General features: G+C 47.7%; 1 protein-coding gene across 1 annotated transcript; it reads right to left on the reverse strand.

The window, feature by feature from the left end:
* Positions 1 to 17142: 17142 nt before the first annotated feature.
* On the reverse strand, positions 17143 to 19681 carry ODF1 (outer dense fiber of sperm tails 1). Its single transcript, XM_074898054.1, has 2 exons — positions 19446 to 19681; positions 17143 to 17455 (listed from the first exon to the last, which is right to left on the reverse strand). Exons 1-2 carry the CDS (start codon positions 19679 to 19681, stop codon positions 17143 to 17145), a joined length of 549 nt encoding a protein of 182 aa, XP_074754155.1.
* Between the last annotated feature and the right edge of the window lie 252 nt (positions 19682 to 19933).

Consider the following 19933-nt stretch of genomic DNA (forward strand, 5'->3'; position numbering starts at 1 on the left):
TCCCCATATGATACAGCACACAGCACAAGCCTTGCTCTTACAGAAACAAATGTAGCTCTGCAGCGTTTACTGCTTTCTAAGCAAAGGTTTAATTGCAGATGAGATATGAAATGGAGTCCCAAGGCCTGGGCAGGATGGGGGAACCCCAGGGCTATGTTGGATACAATAAAATTAACTGCTCAAATTTACTGGATGTGAGGTGAAACTCTGCAAAAATAAGAGTTTGTGGCTTTTGCTAGGACAGTAGTTGGTACAGAAACCTCCTCCAGAAAGTCTCCCTTGGTATGGCACCCTTCTGGGTCCCATGAGGCAGCAGGCACCACCCCTGTCTCACAAAACATATGCCAGTGGTTTTCAGATCTGGGCATTTGCTGCCTGAGACTTCAATGCATTAAACTGAACAGTTGTCTGAAGGAGGGGTTTTCAAGGCAGCCCAGGACATGTGAACATGGGAGCCAGATGGGCTCACACAGCTGCAGCCCAGCTCTCTGGCTTTGGTTTGCTTCCTGGCTGGCCAGGGTCAGAAATTCAACCATGCCATGCCATTTTCATTACATTAAATTTCTAAGGGTATCTTGGAAAACCCTCCTGAGCCTAAGGCCACAGGAAGAAAGCTAAATCCATTTTATTCTTCCCCCTCAACACTTCCCTTCAGACAAAAGGTGGTGTTCCCTTAAGCTCTACCTTCTTGTACTACCAGCACACCAGAGCCAGGACTGACTGAGCCAGCTTGTATTTCATTGTTTCAGAGACAAACATATAGTAGTCCATTCCTCACCCTTTTTTTTTTTAAAAAAAAAAGAATATTCAAAATAGTTTATTTTCTTGTGAACTAGCACTTGCATAGCTGCTTGCTGAGAGGTTCCTGAAAGGAACAGCTTTTCTATATGATGGTGTAGGACACATCAAGTGTCTTCTAAGGCCTCACAAACCTGTCTTTGCAGGCACAGCTTCAGGCAATTTACTCTTTTTAATGCAGTGTTAAAAGAGACCAAGCTTGTGTTAGCCACTGCTATGAATGTGAGGATCAGAGCCTGACACTTGGCCCTGGGAGATGCTGATGAGTTCATGGCTGCAGCTGTGGCTCCTTGCCAGCGGCAGACACAGCGGATGGCAGACCTTTGGTCCCCTTGGTCCTTGTGGGCTTTGTCTTCAGTGTAGCCCCTGGGCTTTGGGTCATGCAGCATGCCGCAGGGAGGGTTGTGCAACAGGGGAGGCCTCCTCAAAGGAGGCATCAGCCAGGGAAAGGGTGTTGCAGAAGGACCGCTTCAACACCGTGTCCTGTCGGGCAACATCCCTGGCGTGCGTGAGGGGTGCTGGGTGGGGGTAGCTGGGCACAGCAGCTCCCAGCTCTGGTTCAGCAGCTGCTCCGGCCACCACAGTGTGGCAAATGGAGTTACACGAGAAGGGGATCCACGGGGAGCTGCTGGGGACAGGGAGGCTGAGTGGGTGCTGGGGGCTTCCTGACCCAAAGAGGGATGCTGGGGGAAGGCAAGAGAGTGAGGCAGGGGGACAAGGATTGCAATGGATCCCCAAGGAGTGCAGGGTACAGGGTAGGAGGGGATGTCTCCAGGTATGCTGATATTTTGTAGTGGTGGCTCATGGGGTTCAAAAATGTGGTTCCCTAAGACTATGCAGAGCTTAAAAATGGTAGAAATTATGAATTTAGCTGTAACTTTGCATCCCTCTTTAATGATAGCATTTTTAATGAGCTTCCTGCAAAAAAATAAGATCAAATAATATTTTCCTTTAGTTGTTTTCTTCCTCTGTTCCACTTCAGCATGCTGGCATTCCCCACACATTCCTCTAGTTGACTCAGACCCTTGGGAGAGAGCCCGAGAGGGACGGGCCAGGCCAAGAGCTGCACTGCCTCCAGCTTGGCAGCACCGAGGTCTCAGCTGCCATGTTGTCTGCGTGCAGCAGAGGCAAGGCCGGGCCTCGATGCAGGGCTGCAGTTCAGTGACATCCCTGCTCCTGTCCATCACATGCCCTGGGAGGGAGCGTAGGGAAAAATCATTGTTCAGAGATTGTTTTCCTTGTAGCTGCTCTTTCTTTTTCCCCTTTCTGAGTTATGAAATTAAGGGCATGAACTCTTCCAGTGGAGATCTAAAACCTTTTGACAGGAACATCTGAATGTCCTCGGCATAGGAAGCAATAGGAAAGAAGGGCTGAAGATGCCTGTCAAGAAGGAAGCAGGTAACAGCAAAGGCAGGAGAAGCAGCTTTTCTCCTGCTGTTACTGAGCTGGGAAAGCTGCTGCCTGTGGCTTCTCTAACATCACCTGCAACCTCCTGCCTCCCAGCCTTGAGACAGGTCCTGCAGAAGCTGCAGCTGGGAGTTGTGTCTTGGCAATGTCTTTGATTTCCTTCTTTTTTTTTCTTAAAAGGGGCTGAGAGGGTCTTTTGTAACACACAGCATCTGTGCAAAGCAGGTAACAGGCTGTGGCACCAGGGCTTCACACCCCATGCTTGCTGCAACTGCATCTGCCTGCATGTTAGTCCCCACAAGCTGCTGTGGTGAGACAAAACAGTGTTTGTCACGTCTTGCTGAGAAAGGGCCTCCCCACCGTGCTCAGACCTCCTCCTGCAGCTCTGAGCATGATGCCTGGATGCAAGGGCAGCCTCTCTCCTCCCCTTCGATTTGCCATGTGACAGACCGTTTTGCAATTCAGAAGAAAATCAGAAAAAACCTGCTTGCATTAATTCTTATTTTGGCATTAGAAAGGCAAATTGAGATTCTCAGCAGATTGGACTGAACTGATTAAATTCTGAGTGGTTCCTGTGCTGATGGCAGTACTTGAGGTAACTCAGTGGCAAACCAAAAAAATACTGCTTTACTGAGAAATCTGGGATGTTTACTTTTCAGTCCCTGTAGCTGCTCTAAGAATTTCTTTTTTTTTTTTTTTTTTAAGAAACCCCACTTTTCTGAACGTGAATATACTGATTTAAAAACAAAGCCATAAACTATGGACTCACCCATCCTTAGACCTTGGTGTCTGGGACGTGGCCACGGTATTTTGGAAAGAAGGTCACTCCATTTCATGAAGTGGGTTTTTCATTAGTCAAAGCTGACAAAAAGCCTCTGGCCTGATTCTTATCATTGTCCTGGAGTTTCCAAGGGCATTTAGGGGATCATAAATACAACAAGAGCCTTTAGGCAAGTTTGATACAGACAAAGTTTTTAAGCTATGGTTGACCTCCAAAGGCATAAAAAGCACCGATAATTATGTGGATGCCTGAGTTTACAGAGCTAATTCTCTAGTAAAGCCTGTGCTAGCAAAAGATGAAAAGGTCGACCTTTGCACACCCCGATGACACTAATTTCTCTGCCATTGCACTGCTGGAACAAATTTAAGCCAGCACATAAGCAACAGGAGGGTTGTTCAGTGAGAGGGGCAGCCCGTGGGGAGGTGGATACTTCCAGGGCAATCCAGAACCCCACAGTGAGGGCTGCACCTCTCTCGGTGTACACCCAGGTCACCCCACTTTCTGTTTGTGGCTCCTGATGCTGAGCCTGGGGATGGTGACACAGTGGAACAGGTTTCCCAGAGAATCTCTGGCTGCCCCCTCCCTGGCAGTGTTCCAGGCCAGGTTGGACGGGGCTTGAGCAACCTGGGCTAGTGGAAGGTGTCCCTGCCCATGGAACTAGAAGATCTTTAATCATTCTATGATATCTGCAACAGGAACTGGTGCAGGGACATGCTCGCCCCAGCATCAGGTGCTTGGGATTTGAGATGGCTGGGCTGGGTCAGCATTGAGCAGCATGAGGCACAGCTGCAGCCTGCCCAGGGACAGAGAGCTCGGGATGTTCCTCTGCGCACGGCTGGACCCCAGCCCCTGTACTGCATTGCCTGGGTAAATGCCAGAAGCACTGGAGTGGCAGTGAGGAAGATGTGCTTTCTCTCTCCCATTGACATTGGTCACTGCATACCTGGAAGGGCCAGCTCTGCAGGGTGGGAGTGAGCCTGACTTGTCAGCCAGGGCACCCTCCTGATGACAGCTCTGCATCTGGTGTAGATACTTGTACGTGGCAAACCCGAGAGGATCCTCACCCCAAGGCTGCAGTCAGGAGCACTTTGTCTGTTCCCTGCTGCGGCGCTTTACTGGCCCAGCTCTGCTCTTCCTGCATAGAGAATTTCTCTAGGCTTGCCTGCTGCCAGCTATTGCCTGGTGGGCTTCCCTGAGAAATGTGGGCTGCAAGGCTGGTCCTTCTGGGGCAGAAGGTGGCCTAGGACCAACTCTGCTACATCCTTTCTGTGTGTTAATTGAGGCGTTGCTGAGGAAAAAGCCCTGCCAGCACCTACAGCAGAGCTTCAGAGAGAAATTTGTTTTAGCTGGTTGTGGTCAGTGCTCAGCAGTCTGTCTGAAGCTGCCTCTCCAGGAATTTCAGCCCAGGCAAAGGACAATTATTTTTCCCTTTTAGGCCCATAGACTAAGCAGAAAATCATCTTGTGCTGCAGATGTTTTTGTATGCTCCTTCTCTGCAAATATACCTGTATCCAAGATCTGAGCTGCAGCTTTTCTGTGCCAAGAATAGTCCACAAACAGCACCTGCTGCCCTTCTGTACCAGGAGTGAATGCCCTAAAATAAACAAGCAAAAAATAGAGGAAGAGAAAAAGAAGAAGTTTGATCAGAGGGCATGTCAGCTGATAAAGTAACAAATCCATTTACTAATGTAACTTTTACAACCCCTGAGAACCTCAGCCAAAAATTAAGCAATTCCCTTGCTTTGCTCTGGAGCCAAGTGACTTTCAATCTGCACCATCTGTATTAGCTCAGATGAAACTCTCTTACTACTGCTTTGTTGATAGAAGAATTTTAAAACCCAACTATCTTGGTGTTTTAAATTTGAATTACTGTAGCATTTACTGGTGTTGCTGGCGGAAAGCACGAGCCTATGTAGCTTGCTTTTGTTCTTTGTTTTTCTTTATTTGGATATTTTAAGATTATTTCTTTGCCCAGTCAGTGACGCTGGTGATGGTCACCTTTATTTCAGCTGAGTGTGCATGTCTTAAAACCTATTGGGGAACCTGCTGACAGGCTGAGTTGCTTCTTCTCTTGGGCACTCTATGTGCCATCTGCCACAAGCTGGTGTCACTGCCCCGGTGGCAGGTGATATGAGTCAAGGCTTCTCTGGTCAGGAGTAACCAGCCTTATGTGGTCAGCACAGATGGATTTGTAATCGTGTGCCGTTGGTCCTCAGCACTTAACGGAGCTAAGATGTCTCATTTCAGCTGGTGAGAAAGTTGGTGTGACCTGCTGCATCCCACTGGGGACTCTTCTAGCTGGCTTTGGGTATTTTATATGGTGCTGGGCACATCTTTGCAAGCATTTATGTGCCTTTCATAAACATCATGTAGAAACAAAAAAACAGGTATGGTATGTGCAAAAGGATATACCAGCACTTCCTATAAAAATGCTAATGCTGCTTCAGGCCTCTTGAGGGTGTTCACTGATGTGCAATAAATTACTTTTATATGACTTTGTGAGCAGTTGTGAATTTAACACTGTTTTCAAGGAGCAAGAAGTGTCTCTATAATCACAGTCAAGGAGATGGAATAAAAACTGTTCCAGCCAGCAAGCATAAAAATATCTGGCCTTTACCTTTTGAATCTTCCTGATAACGTTTGAAATCCAGTTAAACCTCTATACCCAGGAGAAAACTAGCACAAATAATGTCAGAGAGATTGATGCTAATGCTAGGCAAGGGAGAGAGTCTCTGTCTCTTCAAACACATTTAGTTACCCTGCCTTCTGTAATAATCAAAGGAATATTCTAAAAATGTTAGATTATTAGAAGTAAGCTCATCTCCCTACTTGCTATTTGTGATACTCTGCTCCAGTGTAATGAACATAAGTGATGAGCCACTGTTTCTGCCAGATCTCATGGGTCTGCCCGCATGAAATGTTGGAAGCAAAATGTTCTTCATTTGTAAACTGGAAGAGGAAGAGATCGATAGGTAGAAAGCTGTTAATGGATCAGAAAGAATAAGCTGGAGTCTAGAAAGTCACCTGAATTTAAGTGGGTCCCGCTGAGGTAGAACAAAGTGGACAAGAAGGAAAGGTGACACATGGCGTTTCTATTCCAAGTCAGCCCCCACAATGAGATAGATGAAGTCAGGTCTCTGGGGTGTCATCAGGAAACACTCCTGCACAGATCCCAAGCCTCAGATTTACATGTCTCCAAAACAGAGGTGTCCCAGGGTGTTGGTGGAAGAGCTGGATTTCAAGTTCTAGAAAAAGGCTTTTTCAGGGGACTACAAGATGTATTGAGGTGATTTAGGAATTAAGAGCTGATTAAACTTTCTTGTATGGAGATATCTGTTGTGCAAGAAGGTGTTTAATTAGTAATTTAATTTATTTCTGATTTTAAAGACAAAAGTTCCCTTACAGAAAATGAACCATGCTGGGATTCGAGCTACTGCTGTCATTGACAGGGTATGGATGGAAGCTCCTTCCTACTCCCTGTGGAGGGACTGGCCCAGGATGGATGTATGCTCAGGAGAAGCTAATGAGCCTTTCAGACTAACAGGCATCATCAGGTCATCTAGTTCTATACCCTGTATTTCAGACCATTAAATCTCAGCTGGTTATCCTTAAACTGAGCTAAATCTTGTGCTCAACTCCAGTATTTGGTGAGAGGAATCCACTACTGCCATGACACATCAGCAGCAACCAAAGCTATCGGTAGCATGTTCCCTTCATTGCCTGCCTTCACATCGCTCTGTGGTCTGGCTCTGGGCCACTGCTTTTTCTACCAGGAACTGAAGAGGCCCCTGGGACCTGTTTTCTCCCTTGGGTATGGATGACTGGCCAAAAATGGAATCTTGCTGTGCTCTAGTGAGGAGAGATTGCAGGAGTGAAGTATTTTTGGTGCAGCCTGGGTTTGCTTACAGATGTATCCCAAAGCCTGTGCCTCTCCCCTTGTTGGGGGCAGACTATTTGGGCAGTCCTTGATGGGATCTCCCTGCGCACTCTTTCCCTGTTTGCATTGCTCCAAAGTCAGCTCTCCTCCTAATATGCAGTTTAATATTCTTGCTTTAAATTTGTCCCTCACTCTGATTTCTTCTGAAGTTGTTTAGAACCTCTACTCTTTACTCGTTTAATATTTCATTCATGGTTTTTCTTCCTCAGATGAAATATAGATTTGAGCACTCTCTCTACCACGCTGTGCTGGGTCTCAGACATATAAGCCTTCTGCTGAAACGATTAGGTACTGAATGTGGCCCTCAGGCAGCCTGAGAATTCAGCATCTCCCAACATGAGGACTCCAATGTTCTCAAGTCCCTGCCTGGCTTTTCTATAGGAATCCTGATCTGAACCTGGGTGTTTTTTTCTGACACAGTTGGTCAACCTTACCCTTGTTCTGACATTAAATCATGATCAGAAAAACAGAAAGGTCCCAGTGCTGTGCATAGCCTGAGTGTCATAGCTCCTCATCCTGGGTGACTCCTGCCTCCAGCTGCTAGGGATGTGGCACAGCTCAGGCTACCCGGCATGGAGCAGTGGCCACAATAATCTGGCTGCAGACAAGATGCATCTTTTGTTTCAGGGTCACCAGCACCCTGGGGACAGGCCGTGACCAATAGATCCCTTTCAAGTAGGCTGTTAGAAGGCAGGTTTTGGTTGTGCTGCCTGCAAAGATGCCTGATGCCAACTGACACACTGACAGCCAATGCATGCCTCTGCTCCCTGGCTACATGAGTTCATTTTTTAAATCTCTTTTAAACCAGATTCTACCTCACATGTAAATCTTACCAGAGTGAGCGTCTGGCTGAAGCCAGTCTCTGCTGCATTGGCTTTCCTGCGCATGGTACCTGAGGGCACAGGGCCAGGGCTTAGCAGCGGGAGTGCAGTCCTGGCGAGCCATGGGTTTCCTCTCAGACCTCCCATACAGCTCAAGCATTTAGGCAAAATGAAGTAAGCGCGACAAAACATCTGGCTGCATCCCCTACATGCTGCTCTGTGTGCTGCGGTTCCCAGAAGCACGCACTCACATTGAGGACTGTGTTGGCTTCTGGCTCAGTCCTCTTTGTTTGCTATCAGGATGATGGACCACCTCTTTAAGGATTTGGAAAATCCCCCCCAAACATGGAGGGCACGTTTGCCCTTGCTAGCTCCTCCGTGCAAGGGCTCTGGATGCGTGTGGTGGGATTGAAGTAGTTTATCCCACTTCCACAGCAGGCTGCAGGCACCCCGGGAGGAGAGGCTAAGTGGGCTCCTGGTGTGTACCCGACCCTGCAGCCACACAAAGTGGGTACCCAGGAGCAGGAAAATTGCTCTTCTCATTATTAACATCTCTGGGTGGACCAGTGCTGAAGGAGCTCAGCAACACTGAGGGTGCAAAGCCTGGGAAGTGCAGGACAAGCATCCCTGTGCTGTCCCCACCTGGAGCCAGGAGGATGGATGCCAGTTTTCAGGAGCTCCCGTGAAGGCAGGGCACAAGCTGCAGGCAGCAGGACCCCTGCCTCCGGGGACCACGGGCAGCCTGTACAAAGCTCTGTTAGGAACCCGCAGGATGCCCAGCCCTGGGGGCCCCAGTCTGGCCAGTGTTTACTGACATATTTACTGCTTCTCCCCTCATGCGTGTAGTAATCCTCTGCCATGTTGTGGCTTGCTTTACCTCTGTTTTCTGGGGGAAAGTAAGAACACATAAATGGTTGAATAATACTGCAGTACAAGCATTGCTCCTACTCCTTTAGTAGCTGCTCTGCAGAGTAAACAGTGAGTGCTTCCTCCAGTTCACTTTGATGTTTTAATCTAATGCTCTAGAAAAAAAAATCACCATATTATGATTAAGTCAGCTGCATCACATTTAAAATGTCATTGTGCTAACCGGGCACCCAATCTAGAATGGAAGGCTTGGAGTTTACATGGGCCAGTCCCTTGGGCTATTTTTAAATATTGGGGTGAGGATCACATTACACTGGTGCATTAATATCTATAAATCTCTGCGGGTGACAGCCCTGGTTTTCGAGATAAATGTCTGGCTTTCGAGGCACACCAAGCAGCCAAGGAGGGCTGGGGACCTGGTCAGGGAAGGTAGGTTTTTGACACTGCCTGAGTTTTCTGCATGCTTTGCTATTCACTGCAGCACCTGAGAGCATGGTGAAGGGGTTTCTGTCACGAGCTGTGAGGGATCACACATGGAGTGCCGAAACAGAAGGCCCTGCCCCACAGACGCCGATGCTTGCAGCCTTGCCGGCATGGCCCTCTCTGTGCACAGTGTGCTCTTGGCTCTGAGCAGTAACCCTCACTCCTGGGCGTATAAATATCTCACCGTTTCTCCAAGGGGATTCACTCTGCAGGTGTTCACAGTAACGGTGCAGTTGTGCTGTGTGCAGTTATAGTCCAGGAAATTTAGTGGGAATAGAAAGTGCTCAGGGCCTGCCATGAGTGGACCCCAAGTGCTGGCATTTTTATGTATTTTTCTCCCTGCAGCCTTTTTGTATTTTGCAGTCAGCAAGGCTGCATAACTGCTACATCCTGCTTTTATTGCCCGCTACATAGCATGCTGTTTTCAATCATTCTCTTCTACTGCCTCCCCACCAAAGGATGCTCTTTGATTTTAACGATTTATGTGCACGTGTTCCTTACTCCCAACTTGTTCTCAAACTTCACATCTGTTACACCAGTCACCTTTACTTCATCCTGCAGATTCTACTTATATTTAAACATTTCTAGGTAATCAAAAGAGAGGGAGAAGCCAAGACACACACAGCAGTGGGAGTCGCTGCTGGCCAGAGCAGGAGGCAATGGATTCTGCAGCACCTTGGAGATGCTCTGACGGGGACTGTGCCTGGGGTCGAGTGTCTTCAGCATATCTGCTGGGCCCCAATCCCTCCTCTATCCCTTTTCTGTTCCCCTGCAGCGACATGGAGCCTTCTCTCCCTGCTTGCCAGTGCTGGGCTCTGGCGAGGGCTTGTCCCGGTGGCAGCCCTGAGCACTGGGTCTCCCAGGGCTCGAGCACTTTGCCCAGTGTGACACTGCTCATTGCTGGGTTGTGAGTACGCTGGCAAGCTCTCCTGGTCTCTCTGCCTTCCCACTGACATAACTTTTGGCTCAAATTCTACATGAAATGTTTATCAGGCCTCAGCCAGATGCTCTGGGTGGTGTTCCCAGTCCTGTGCCTGCAAGCACACAATCCTATGACATAAAAAAATAGGGTGTATACCAGCTGGTGACCCTCCAGATGACAACCCCAGGGCAGTGGGGGACACAAGGGGATGGGGCGAGTACTGTCACTACCCAATCGTGTGCTCCGGCTGCTGCAGGCCCCTCTCAGCTCAGTCTGGATCTGGGATCCACCTGGGCTTTGGGGCCCAGACCTCAGTGGGAGGGGATTTTGTTTTCTCTGTTGATATGTTTTGAAGTGCCACATCCACTCGTAAGACCATGAGGCAGAGCCCTGGCAGCTCTCCCTTTTGCAGGCTTTTCTGCACACACAGGCATAGACGCACAAAGCTGTGTCAAAAAACAAACAAAAAAAAAGGCTGCATTTTATCCTTCTGGCAAGTTAAAATCTGTTTTGGGAAGATGCAGGGGATGATGATTTTACCTGTAATTTGGTTAATGGTTTACAGCTTTTTAAATTATAGCATTATTTTCACTTGCAGGCCTTTAAAACTAGATGCAATGCCTCAAGTTCGGGACTAGCATGAGGGACCAAAGAGCTGAGACACCTACTATTGTTTGTAATTAAAGTTGAAATCAAGAATGACTATTACATGGGTATGATTTCACACCACATACATGTAATAGAGCAATTGAGAGGATAACCTCAGGGACAGCCAAGCCTTTTTCACCTAGACTGGGATTTCAGCTCTAGCAAGGCACTTCATCTTTCAAGAGAAGAAAACCCCATACATCACTTGCCAAAAGAAAGGCTTGACCTACAGCAATTGAAGTGGAGTGGGATGAATGGGATGGCAGGGGGAATTAGAAGACAGCCAGAGATGGAAAACTAACTTTTTATTCAATGGACCAGGAAAGGGACCTGCAGGGTGAAAGAGGAAGATCAAGGCCCAGTGCTCCACACTCATGGAGGTGGCAGCTTCTTGATGGTCACACCAAGCACGCTGGAAGGATCAGCTTACTCCTAACCTAAATTCAGTGCAGGATTATTAATGAGGTGACCATCAGGGTGCACTCAGTGGACTCGTGATCATTCATTTGCTAAGATCTCAAAAGTGCAAAATTAAGGTAACCAACACCAAAGGGGATAGCAGTAATCAAAGAGTAAAACTTTATTGTGCTGCCTGTGAAGCGGCACACGATAGTTAGAGATGGGTGAAAAAAAGGAGAAAAGTAAAATTAAGTTTGGAGAGAGAAGGAAGAGAGATTATAGCTACCACTGCTGATCTCAAGATGCCCTAATGGTCCCGGGTCCAGCTGATGCTGCGTCATTGATCGTCGTGCTCCTTGGTGGGGAAGCTTCAAATTTTCGTTGTACGGAAGTAATCTTTTATACTTAGTAACACACCTTGCTCCACCTCTGCCTCAGGCGTCTCCACCCTTCTCAGAATTCAATCGTCATATCTCTGCCCTTCTCGAGCGAGGCCATCGTGCATGCACAGGGGGGAGTGTCCAAGGTGTGGTCAGTCTTGGAGGTGTGTTTTGGTATTATTATGAAGCAAAGTTCATCTAAAGTTCATGATTTCTTCATCGATGTTATGGCAACAGTTGCAATCCATCTTTTCTGACAGTGGCTATGCGATTATCTCTAACAGCTCTGGCTAGGCCCAGGTACCGAACAATAGCCCAGCACTCTTTGTACTGCATGGCTCAGGCACGGAAGAACACCACTGCAGTCCCTGCACCACACGGTTCAGTACTCAGGAGAACAGCACAGCACTCGCTGTGCCACACAGTTCTGCATTCAGGAGCCTTTGCACCACATTCCATTCCAGGGATCAGCAACCGTGTTCCATGCAGGCCATTGTCGGGTACCTCACTGTCCATGTCCCCGATGACTATGTTGAGACAATGCTGATCTTCTGACCGACTCTTACAGTGACAAGCGCAGGGTTCAGAATGACAAAAAATCCACCGAGTCTTTGGTACAGAGGCAGGCTTGAAGCCATGGGTCCTCCTCTGTTTTCTAAACTCTTAGTGCTTTCTCCGGGGAAGGTGATAGAAAACAGGCTTGGAAAGTTTATCTAAGAGACTGAGGTGCCAAACAGCTTAGCAGGGACAATGGTTAAATTTAACTTTAAGCACAAATAAAATGGATGGATGAAGTACCTCACCTCACGTCGAGGTGCTGTAGAAGATAGCTGCACCGGCCCCGCATGGCTGGCGTGATCCCAACAGCCTCACCATGCTGCTGCTCAGAGGACGAGGAACGGAGATGTGAAGAGCGGGGCTGGGCCCTGTGACAGGCAACAACTTGCTCCTTTGCAGGAACAGCCCTCCCGTGCTGGCACTGCCTGCAGAGCGAGGGGCAGCCGCTTCCCCGGGGCAGTGCCGTGCTCTCAGGAGCAGCAGCGCACTGGCACACGAGGAGAGGAAAGCCAGGATCGCTTTGCACCTTCCCACTTAGGTGCTGCTCTCCCCAGTTTTGCAGTAGCTAGGAGAGAAACATTTCTACACCTAAACCCTGCCTGGCTGTAGCAAAACTCCTAGAGATTCATGACCAAAGACAGGTCTGGCGCTCACATCCTCAGATGACCTGCCGTTACAAATTGCTAGGGCTCTGGCTATTTATAAATTGCCCGATAAGGCTAGAGTTCAAGAATGTACTAACGTTTATAACTACTGAGCCAAATCGTCCTCTTGGGCATCTTCCTTGTGCCAGGGAATTCAGAGAGGGTATCTGCTATATGAGGATGGTCAAAAATGGCCCCCAAAATAACTTGTTGTAACAATATGCTGAAGAATACATCAACTCCTGGGAGCCCCTAATGGGGTAATAGCTGTGGTAAAGCTGGGCTGCTGAGGCAAATGAAACTCAACTTACCCAGGAGCTGTATGTACTCTGGGGGAAATGCTGCAGGACTGGAGGTCCATATAATCTAGTGTAGAAACCTACCTAATGTGATGGTGGTCTGTTGCGAGGACTCCTGCACGACTACGATCACAAACCACAGGTCTAACTCTTGCACTTCTGTTCATTCGCTAGTAGCGTTGCAAAGAAAAATGCCAGCTGCAGTGTGTCCCAGTCCTGTAGCTTTGTAACAGCACCTTCATCGGGCTTGCTTTTTAAAACAGGGTTACAGAGCGGTAAATCTAAAAAAAAAAAAAAAAGAAAAAAGAAAAAAATCTGCCACCTAGTGGCAAAAGAATTTCTTTTAGGGAAATGCCGATGTGAGAGTGTCTTGCTGTCTCAGTGGTGGTTTTCCAAAGGTATTTTCATTTAATGAACTCTCAGCAAAGCAGTATTTGGAGGGTATGGATTTGGAGAATGTTTTGGCTATGTACCAAGGTATTTACAGCATGTAGGTATTCACAAGACTGGCACATTTTCTTCTTATGGACCCTATAGAAAAGGGCTTAAGGCTAGCCGTTCCTGAGATATAAAATGAATAAAGAATTAGGAAGATGTGCCTCCGAGCCTGCAAGGCCTCTCTGAATTTAAATGATAGGAGTCCTAATCAGTAGGAGAAAATGGCTATTTGTGGCTCATTTCTGTAAGAAAAAATATGAACTAAGTGATTTTTTTCCTAAACCTTCCTTTAATAACAGAAGTGTGCTTCCCGCCAGATGTTTCTTCATGTTCCCTTCTCCACATCTGCGGTGTGAGGAGGAGCAACAAAGTCCCCCTTCCAGGGTTTCAGCCTGCAAATGGGGGACCCTTCAGTGAGTCCAAGAGCGAAATGGTTGTCTGGCAGGAGAACCTTGTGCAATGCAGCATCGGAAAGATACAGAGACCTTTCCAACTTGGGAAGACAATAAAAGAGCCAGCGCTGTGTTTCTACTTCCATACACTGTATTGGTGGAGCAGAGGGAATTACTGCAGCCAGTCCTGGTCATCACCTTTGCCAAGGGCACCGAAAACACGAAAAAGGGGGCCAAGAATGAGATAAAAATGAGTTGGACATCATGTCTTACAATGAGAAACTCCAGAATTTCAAGATTGAGAAGTGGCTTGCTCACAATGTAGAAGTTCATAGCTGCTACTGAGTTACCACAAAATCAGCTTCCCAGGGCCTTTGTCATCTGGCAGAGCAAAAAACCAAAAGAACTGATGATGCCAGACAATCTTGCGTTAGTAACAAGGCATGACATTTAATCACAAGGAAATTAGCCCTTGGAGCAAAACACAAAGAGAGGTGCTGGATTCTGTGTCCTGGAATCTTTCTCCTGAAGTATTCAAATAAAGACTAGATATCTTCCTGGAAGTTAAACTTTGGGCAGTTTTTTGTGGTATAAGATACTATAAGAGATTAGGCCAGATGATATGGTGGTGCCTTCTAGTCTTGAAATCTGGGAATGAAGTCATATCTGTCAATGAAGTCTTGGTGCTCAGGAGTGTAGTTTGGTGTTAGGAGCCTAATTTAGGAACAAAGTGTGAAGAACATGTGTTAAAGGATGAGCAATAAGGATAAGAGCAGTCATAGTCAGTCCTATAATCACTGCAGGACTCGATATATTCTGCAAGTCTGAAGTCACAGGTAGATGGGAGGTGTTGAAATACATATCTCTTCTGCACACTTAGACACCTTCTGTAGAAATAGTTACGAAGTGAGAAAACTGTATCCCAAAGGAGTTTCAGCTTTATCACTCGATGGGTTGCTTTGTAAGAAGATGGTCTTCTCTGGGGGTCTGTAGCATCCCCAGTCCCCATCCCTGCTGACAGCTCTCACTGGAGGCTCCCTTGCAGTCTCCTAGTTGACATGTGGCTTATTTGTAAATGTCCTTGACCAACATCAGCAGAATCAGGCTACCTGTGCATAGGCATCCTTTCAATTTATAAAGGGGGCTTATAAGAAAGATGGAGAGAGAGGTTTTACCAAGGCCTGTAATGGCAGGACAAGGGGTTTTAAACTGCAAGAGGGTAGATTTATATTGGACATAAGGAAGACATATTTTATGATGAGGGTGGTGAGACACTGGAGCAGGTTCTCAGAAAAATTATGGGTGCTTCATCCCTGGAAGTGTTCAAAATCAGGTTGGATGGGGCTTTGAGCAACCTGATCTAGTGAAAGATGTCCCTGGCCCGTGGCAAAGCAGTTGGACTAGATGACCTTTAAAGGTCCCTTCCAACACAAACTGTTCCATGGTTGTATGGTTCTATACTGACCCAGATAGCTTAAAATTTATTATCAATTTTTTTTTCAGTGCTAGCTGGATGCTGAAAACATGCCAGAAGCAGCTCATTTCTTGCACCAAACTTAAATTACCGGCCTGGTTATGGCCAAGACAAACTGAACCTCAAATGTTTGCTGGGATATTTGACTGGAGAAGGTGTTTCACAGTGGCATTGATTTTGGGGAAATGCTTGCAGCAAGCTGCCTTAAGGGGCTGTGTTCACTCCACTGGAGAGTGAGGTGCTGCTGACTTCACCAGTCCAAGTGGGATCAAATCGACACAGAGGGCTGTTCTGAGCCTTCGGAACGCATGGACAGGGATGGTTTTGCTCCTTGCCGGAGAATGTCTCCGTGTCTCCAGCCAGGAGGAAAGGAGCAGGGGGTGGTGAAGCTGGGGGTCTCCTCCAGCTGTGGTGCTCCGTGCTATTGACTCACTGCTTTGTAACTCATCCTCTCTGATTCACCACCTTCAGACGATGAATGTAAATTGCAAAAGCAGGGTTGGCTGTTTGCAGGCCGAAAATAAAGGACTGGCTTTGCTTTCTTTAGGCATGAGTGTTTCCAGGGTAATATCTCCATTGCAGCAGCAGGCGGGAGCCCCCAGCACCGGGGACCCCTCGGCTGCCAGAGTCGCACTGCCCCAGCAGTGCAGGGGTCCTGTGGGGGCCGAGGTCCCTCTGTGCCACTGGGAACAAGTGCATTTCTCAGCCAGGCTAATGGCAGGGGATGACACCCCACTCTGAGGGGTTTCAAGCGGGCAGCACACATACACAGCTCTGCCCCACAGGCTGCCCACCCTCTCCCCTGATAGGTCACTTAACGTCAGAGGTTTGTTTCTGCACCAGCACAACCTAAAGCATTAGATTCCCTGTCAGGAAAATCTGCCTACAAAAAGAGGTGGCAACCTTTCTCCCCTCAGCCCCAAGGGCTCAAGAAGCTTGAATCAGGTGGTGGTCACTTTCCCAGGAGGCTTGCAAGGTATATTGTCTTGTTACATGCTTTTCTGCAGGGAAAGCTAATGCTGCTTGCCACAGGAGTGCATGCCCTAGTGCTGAGGCCAGGGCAGCAGGTGCAGTCCCCCTGCAAGGCTGTCCCTTGGTGTCACTCCCACCTTGCTGATCCTGCTGGTCCCTGTGCTCAGGGAGAGTCAGGACTGTGGCTATGCAAGGTCCCACTTTGGACCTTAAATTTTGTTAATGTTACCTTTAAGAAAATATATTGACAATTCTCCTGCCAACATGAGAAATGTTTTCCTGGAGCTATCAATTCCTACAGAAGGAAATTCTTTGGTCATCCCCTCCACTGCTAGTAAGCACTCTGCCATAGACCCAACATCTTCTAAGGTAAAGGTCTCTGTCCTTCAACCATGGCTCTTCCTGGCTGGGCAGCCTCTGCAAGAACCAAACTGAGGGGACAAACAGTACAGCTCATTTTTTTGGGAGGAGGCTCCTCCCCTCAAGGTGTTTATTATCAAGGTTTTCTTCCTAGAAATACCCTACAGCTCAAATTGAAGTGATGGGATTGAGAGAAGTGTCCTTATAGAAATGTGACTGATCATAAATGGTGCTTTTCAGCCCTTAAAATCCATGAGATTGTACACAACAGCAATAACCTCCCTGAATCACACTATCTCTGGCTGTGCCTTTGGTACCCAGAAAGTGACCGCAGCCAAGTATGCCCAGAACCATCTCTGTGTTTTCCTGCTGGCATCCCCCTTTTGTCCACCAAACCCCTTCAAAATGAGGCCCACACACATCTGCTCAGAGGGCTGTCTTTTATTTTGGAAGAGGCACGAGGAGCTTCTGGCTCACAGTTGGTGGGACAGACCTAAAGCCGATGGGGAGGAGGGATGTGGTAGAGGAACAACTGTGCCCAGGTGCTGCTCCCTGCTGCAGCTCAGCGGCTCAGGAGACAAGGGTAGCACTTGCATGCTATTTCGATCTTCATGATGCTATTGGGTCCCAGCGAGTAGGTCACCTCATCCTTGCTCACTCCCGGCGGCAGGCTGATTTCCTTCATGGTGCTTCTGTAGTTATACTCCTTCCCTTCTGCAGTTGCGTGCTCCTCCCTGTGCTCCGCTAACACCTTCACCTTCCCGTCTTTCACCGTTACAGTGACTTCCTTGGGGTCAAAACCCTTCATGTCCATCAAAGCCAAAAGCTTGTTATCATGGGAAAAGTTCGATAATCTGTTAAGTCTTCTTTGCGTGCTGGAATAAAAACAAGAGGACAGTCTTTCAGTCCAACTCACAGAGGAATGGGTGGACCACCTTAAGGACAAGAGAAGTAAATAGGAAACTATTGGATTCATCTTCATGCACTTGGGGTGGTGTCTGCACCATCAGAAGGAGCTCCCATCTGCAGGCCACAGCAGTCAGAAGTGTTTCAGTGTCCCCTCTTGGGATGGAGCAATTGTGTTCTTTCACCTAGATACAGAGAAGCCAGCACTTCTCTTTCACATGTACATACACTCACGAAGTTGTGTGTGTCCCTCTGATGCCTTGTCCTACATTTTAAATGGATAGTTACAATAGATCGCATTTTCCAGTTAGTAGTTTTGTTCAAAGCAATCAGTGGATAGGAGACACATCTGGCAAAAAAACCCCAAATGCTCCTGCAGATCTGGTCTGGAGGCTCACTGAGCCATTAAAATGATTTCTGATACTGTCAAACAGCAACTGCTCAACCAGAAGTCTGGCTCTTATTCAAACCATTTATAAAATAGACAATGGAAGGGTCACCTCAGTTATAACAGCTCAATTGGACAAAGGTACCAAATTAAAATGATAATGGATGCAATGGAAGAGGAAGCAGAGCAAGCAATGAGGGAATGGCATGACCACTAAGGTGAGAAATCCCTAATGAGTGGTTCGTTAGCAAGGTACACCCATTTCAGCAATCCTACTTAAAGCCTGCAATGAGTCAACCTGGTGTGGTGATTTTGAGGTGCATTTTCTGTGCTCTCCGAGAGCTGGATCCTCCACCTGCCCCTTTGATCTTTTTTGTATTGCTGGTCAGAAGAGAATAAATGTACTGAGAATTGGTCCTTCTCAGCATTTTTTTGTGGGAAGGGGATGGTTGAACTCCCCAGCATGACGGGCTGAAAAATCCTCCAGTGGTGTGGTTTCAGATGGCACTGGTATGGGTTTGTGTTCAAACCAGCAAGTTTCCTGAGCATTGCAGGGCCAGAGAGCCTGTTGCTTAGGGAGAGCATGCCCTGACATCCCATGACCCATCCTGAGACCCAGCACTAAATTTCCATTCTTTCACTGGGATTTTGTTGTGCAATGATTCTGCAAGGGAATGCTGCACCTGCCCAGCTCTGGTACCCAACACACTGATGAAAATCTGGACACACACACCAGCCCTGTAACACCTGGGACTGCTACCTGACCACTCTGCATGAGCTGCAGCTAAATTTAATCTCACAACAACTTTAGGATTTGCTGAAGTCCGTGTAAAATTAACACAGGGGTCAGGTTTTTTCCTTTTTCCTCTAACTTTATTGCACCCAGCAGATAACACACATGGTAGACTGTGGGATGATACTTGCTGCTCTATGGGTAACAAAAATGTCACATTTTTAATTGCCAAGATGAAGGTCTCATCATCTCCAGGTGCAACACAAGAGAACCCAGACAAAAACTTGAGTTTGGGGAGAAAATACCAGAGAAAATACCAATGCCACAAATGCAGCAAGAGAATCACACCTTGGAGCCAAGGGACTTCTCAGGGGTCTCATTGTCTGGTTGTTCCTTAACCCAAATGGTAAGGTTTCATCATTCAACAGCTCCCTTCCTGTAGGACTACCTTTGGGTTTTATCTCTACTAGTCAATCTTGAATTCCATTAACAAAATAAAGTCATCACACCAGTGGTCAAAATGGAGATGTAGAAAACCTGAAACTTAGGGAGCTGGAAAAATATAGACACATCTGTGGTGCATTACTGCTGCACCCCACTGCATCCAGGCACATTTTGGCTACTGATGAGTATAATTATGTGTTTACCATACTTAAGCTGAATATATGTCGAAGGTGGACTTTGTTTCACAGTTGAACAGCTTTGGATCTAGTTGTGTACTTTAGATGCAGTTTGCCAGATGGTTAATGTCCTTTGCTCCTGATACTGATGCCAAACCTTCCCTCATAGTGCCTGAAAGGGTGCTGATGCCCATAGAAAGCAGGCAAATATTTGTTACCTGCCCAGTTCTCTCTCCACATCCATCCTTGCGGTGAGGGCCCTTCTCTCCTGGTTGGGCTGGCACATGCAGCAGGGGTGCATGGTGGGGCTGCACGGGCAGGATGCAGACAGCTCCTCGTCGAGCTGCTGCAGGTGCAGGTCCAGCAGCTTCATTTGCCTCTGCATCTCTTTCTCCACCTGCCTCAAATCCTGCTTGGCATCTTCCAAAAGGCGATAGTGCAATGACATCATCATGCTACAAAGCTCATCAGGGCATGAAGACAGCTGTGGCAGCCTGCACTCGGCAGGGCTGGGGGGAAATTGCCTCGAGTTTTGTCTGGAAGTGAGCATGTGAGCAGAGCTGCAGGTGCTCTTGCAGCCTTCCAGTGGGCACCTTATGACATCATGGGTCCACTGATAGGTCACAGCTCCACAGTTGCCATAGGACCGGGGGAGCCCATGGCAGGGGGACATGATGGGGGGCCTGTGGCCTGAGGGGGCTGGGGC

Source organism: Athene noctua, chromosome 2 (genome assembly GCF_965140245.1).
Source record: "Athene noctua chromosome 2, bAthNoc1.hap1.1, whole genome shotgun sequence".
NCBI classification, from domain to species: Eukaryota; Metazoa; Chordata; class Aves; order Strigiformes; family Strigidae; genus Athene; species Athene noctua.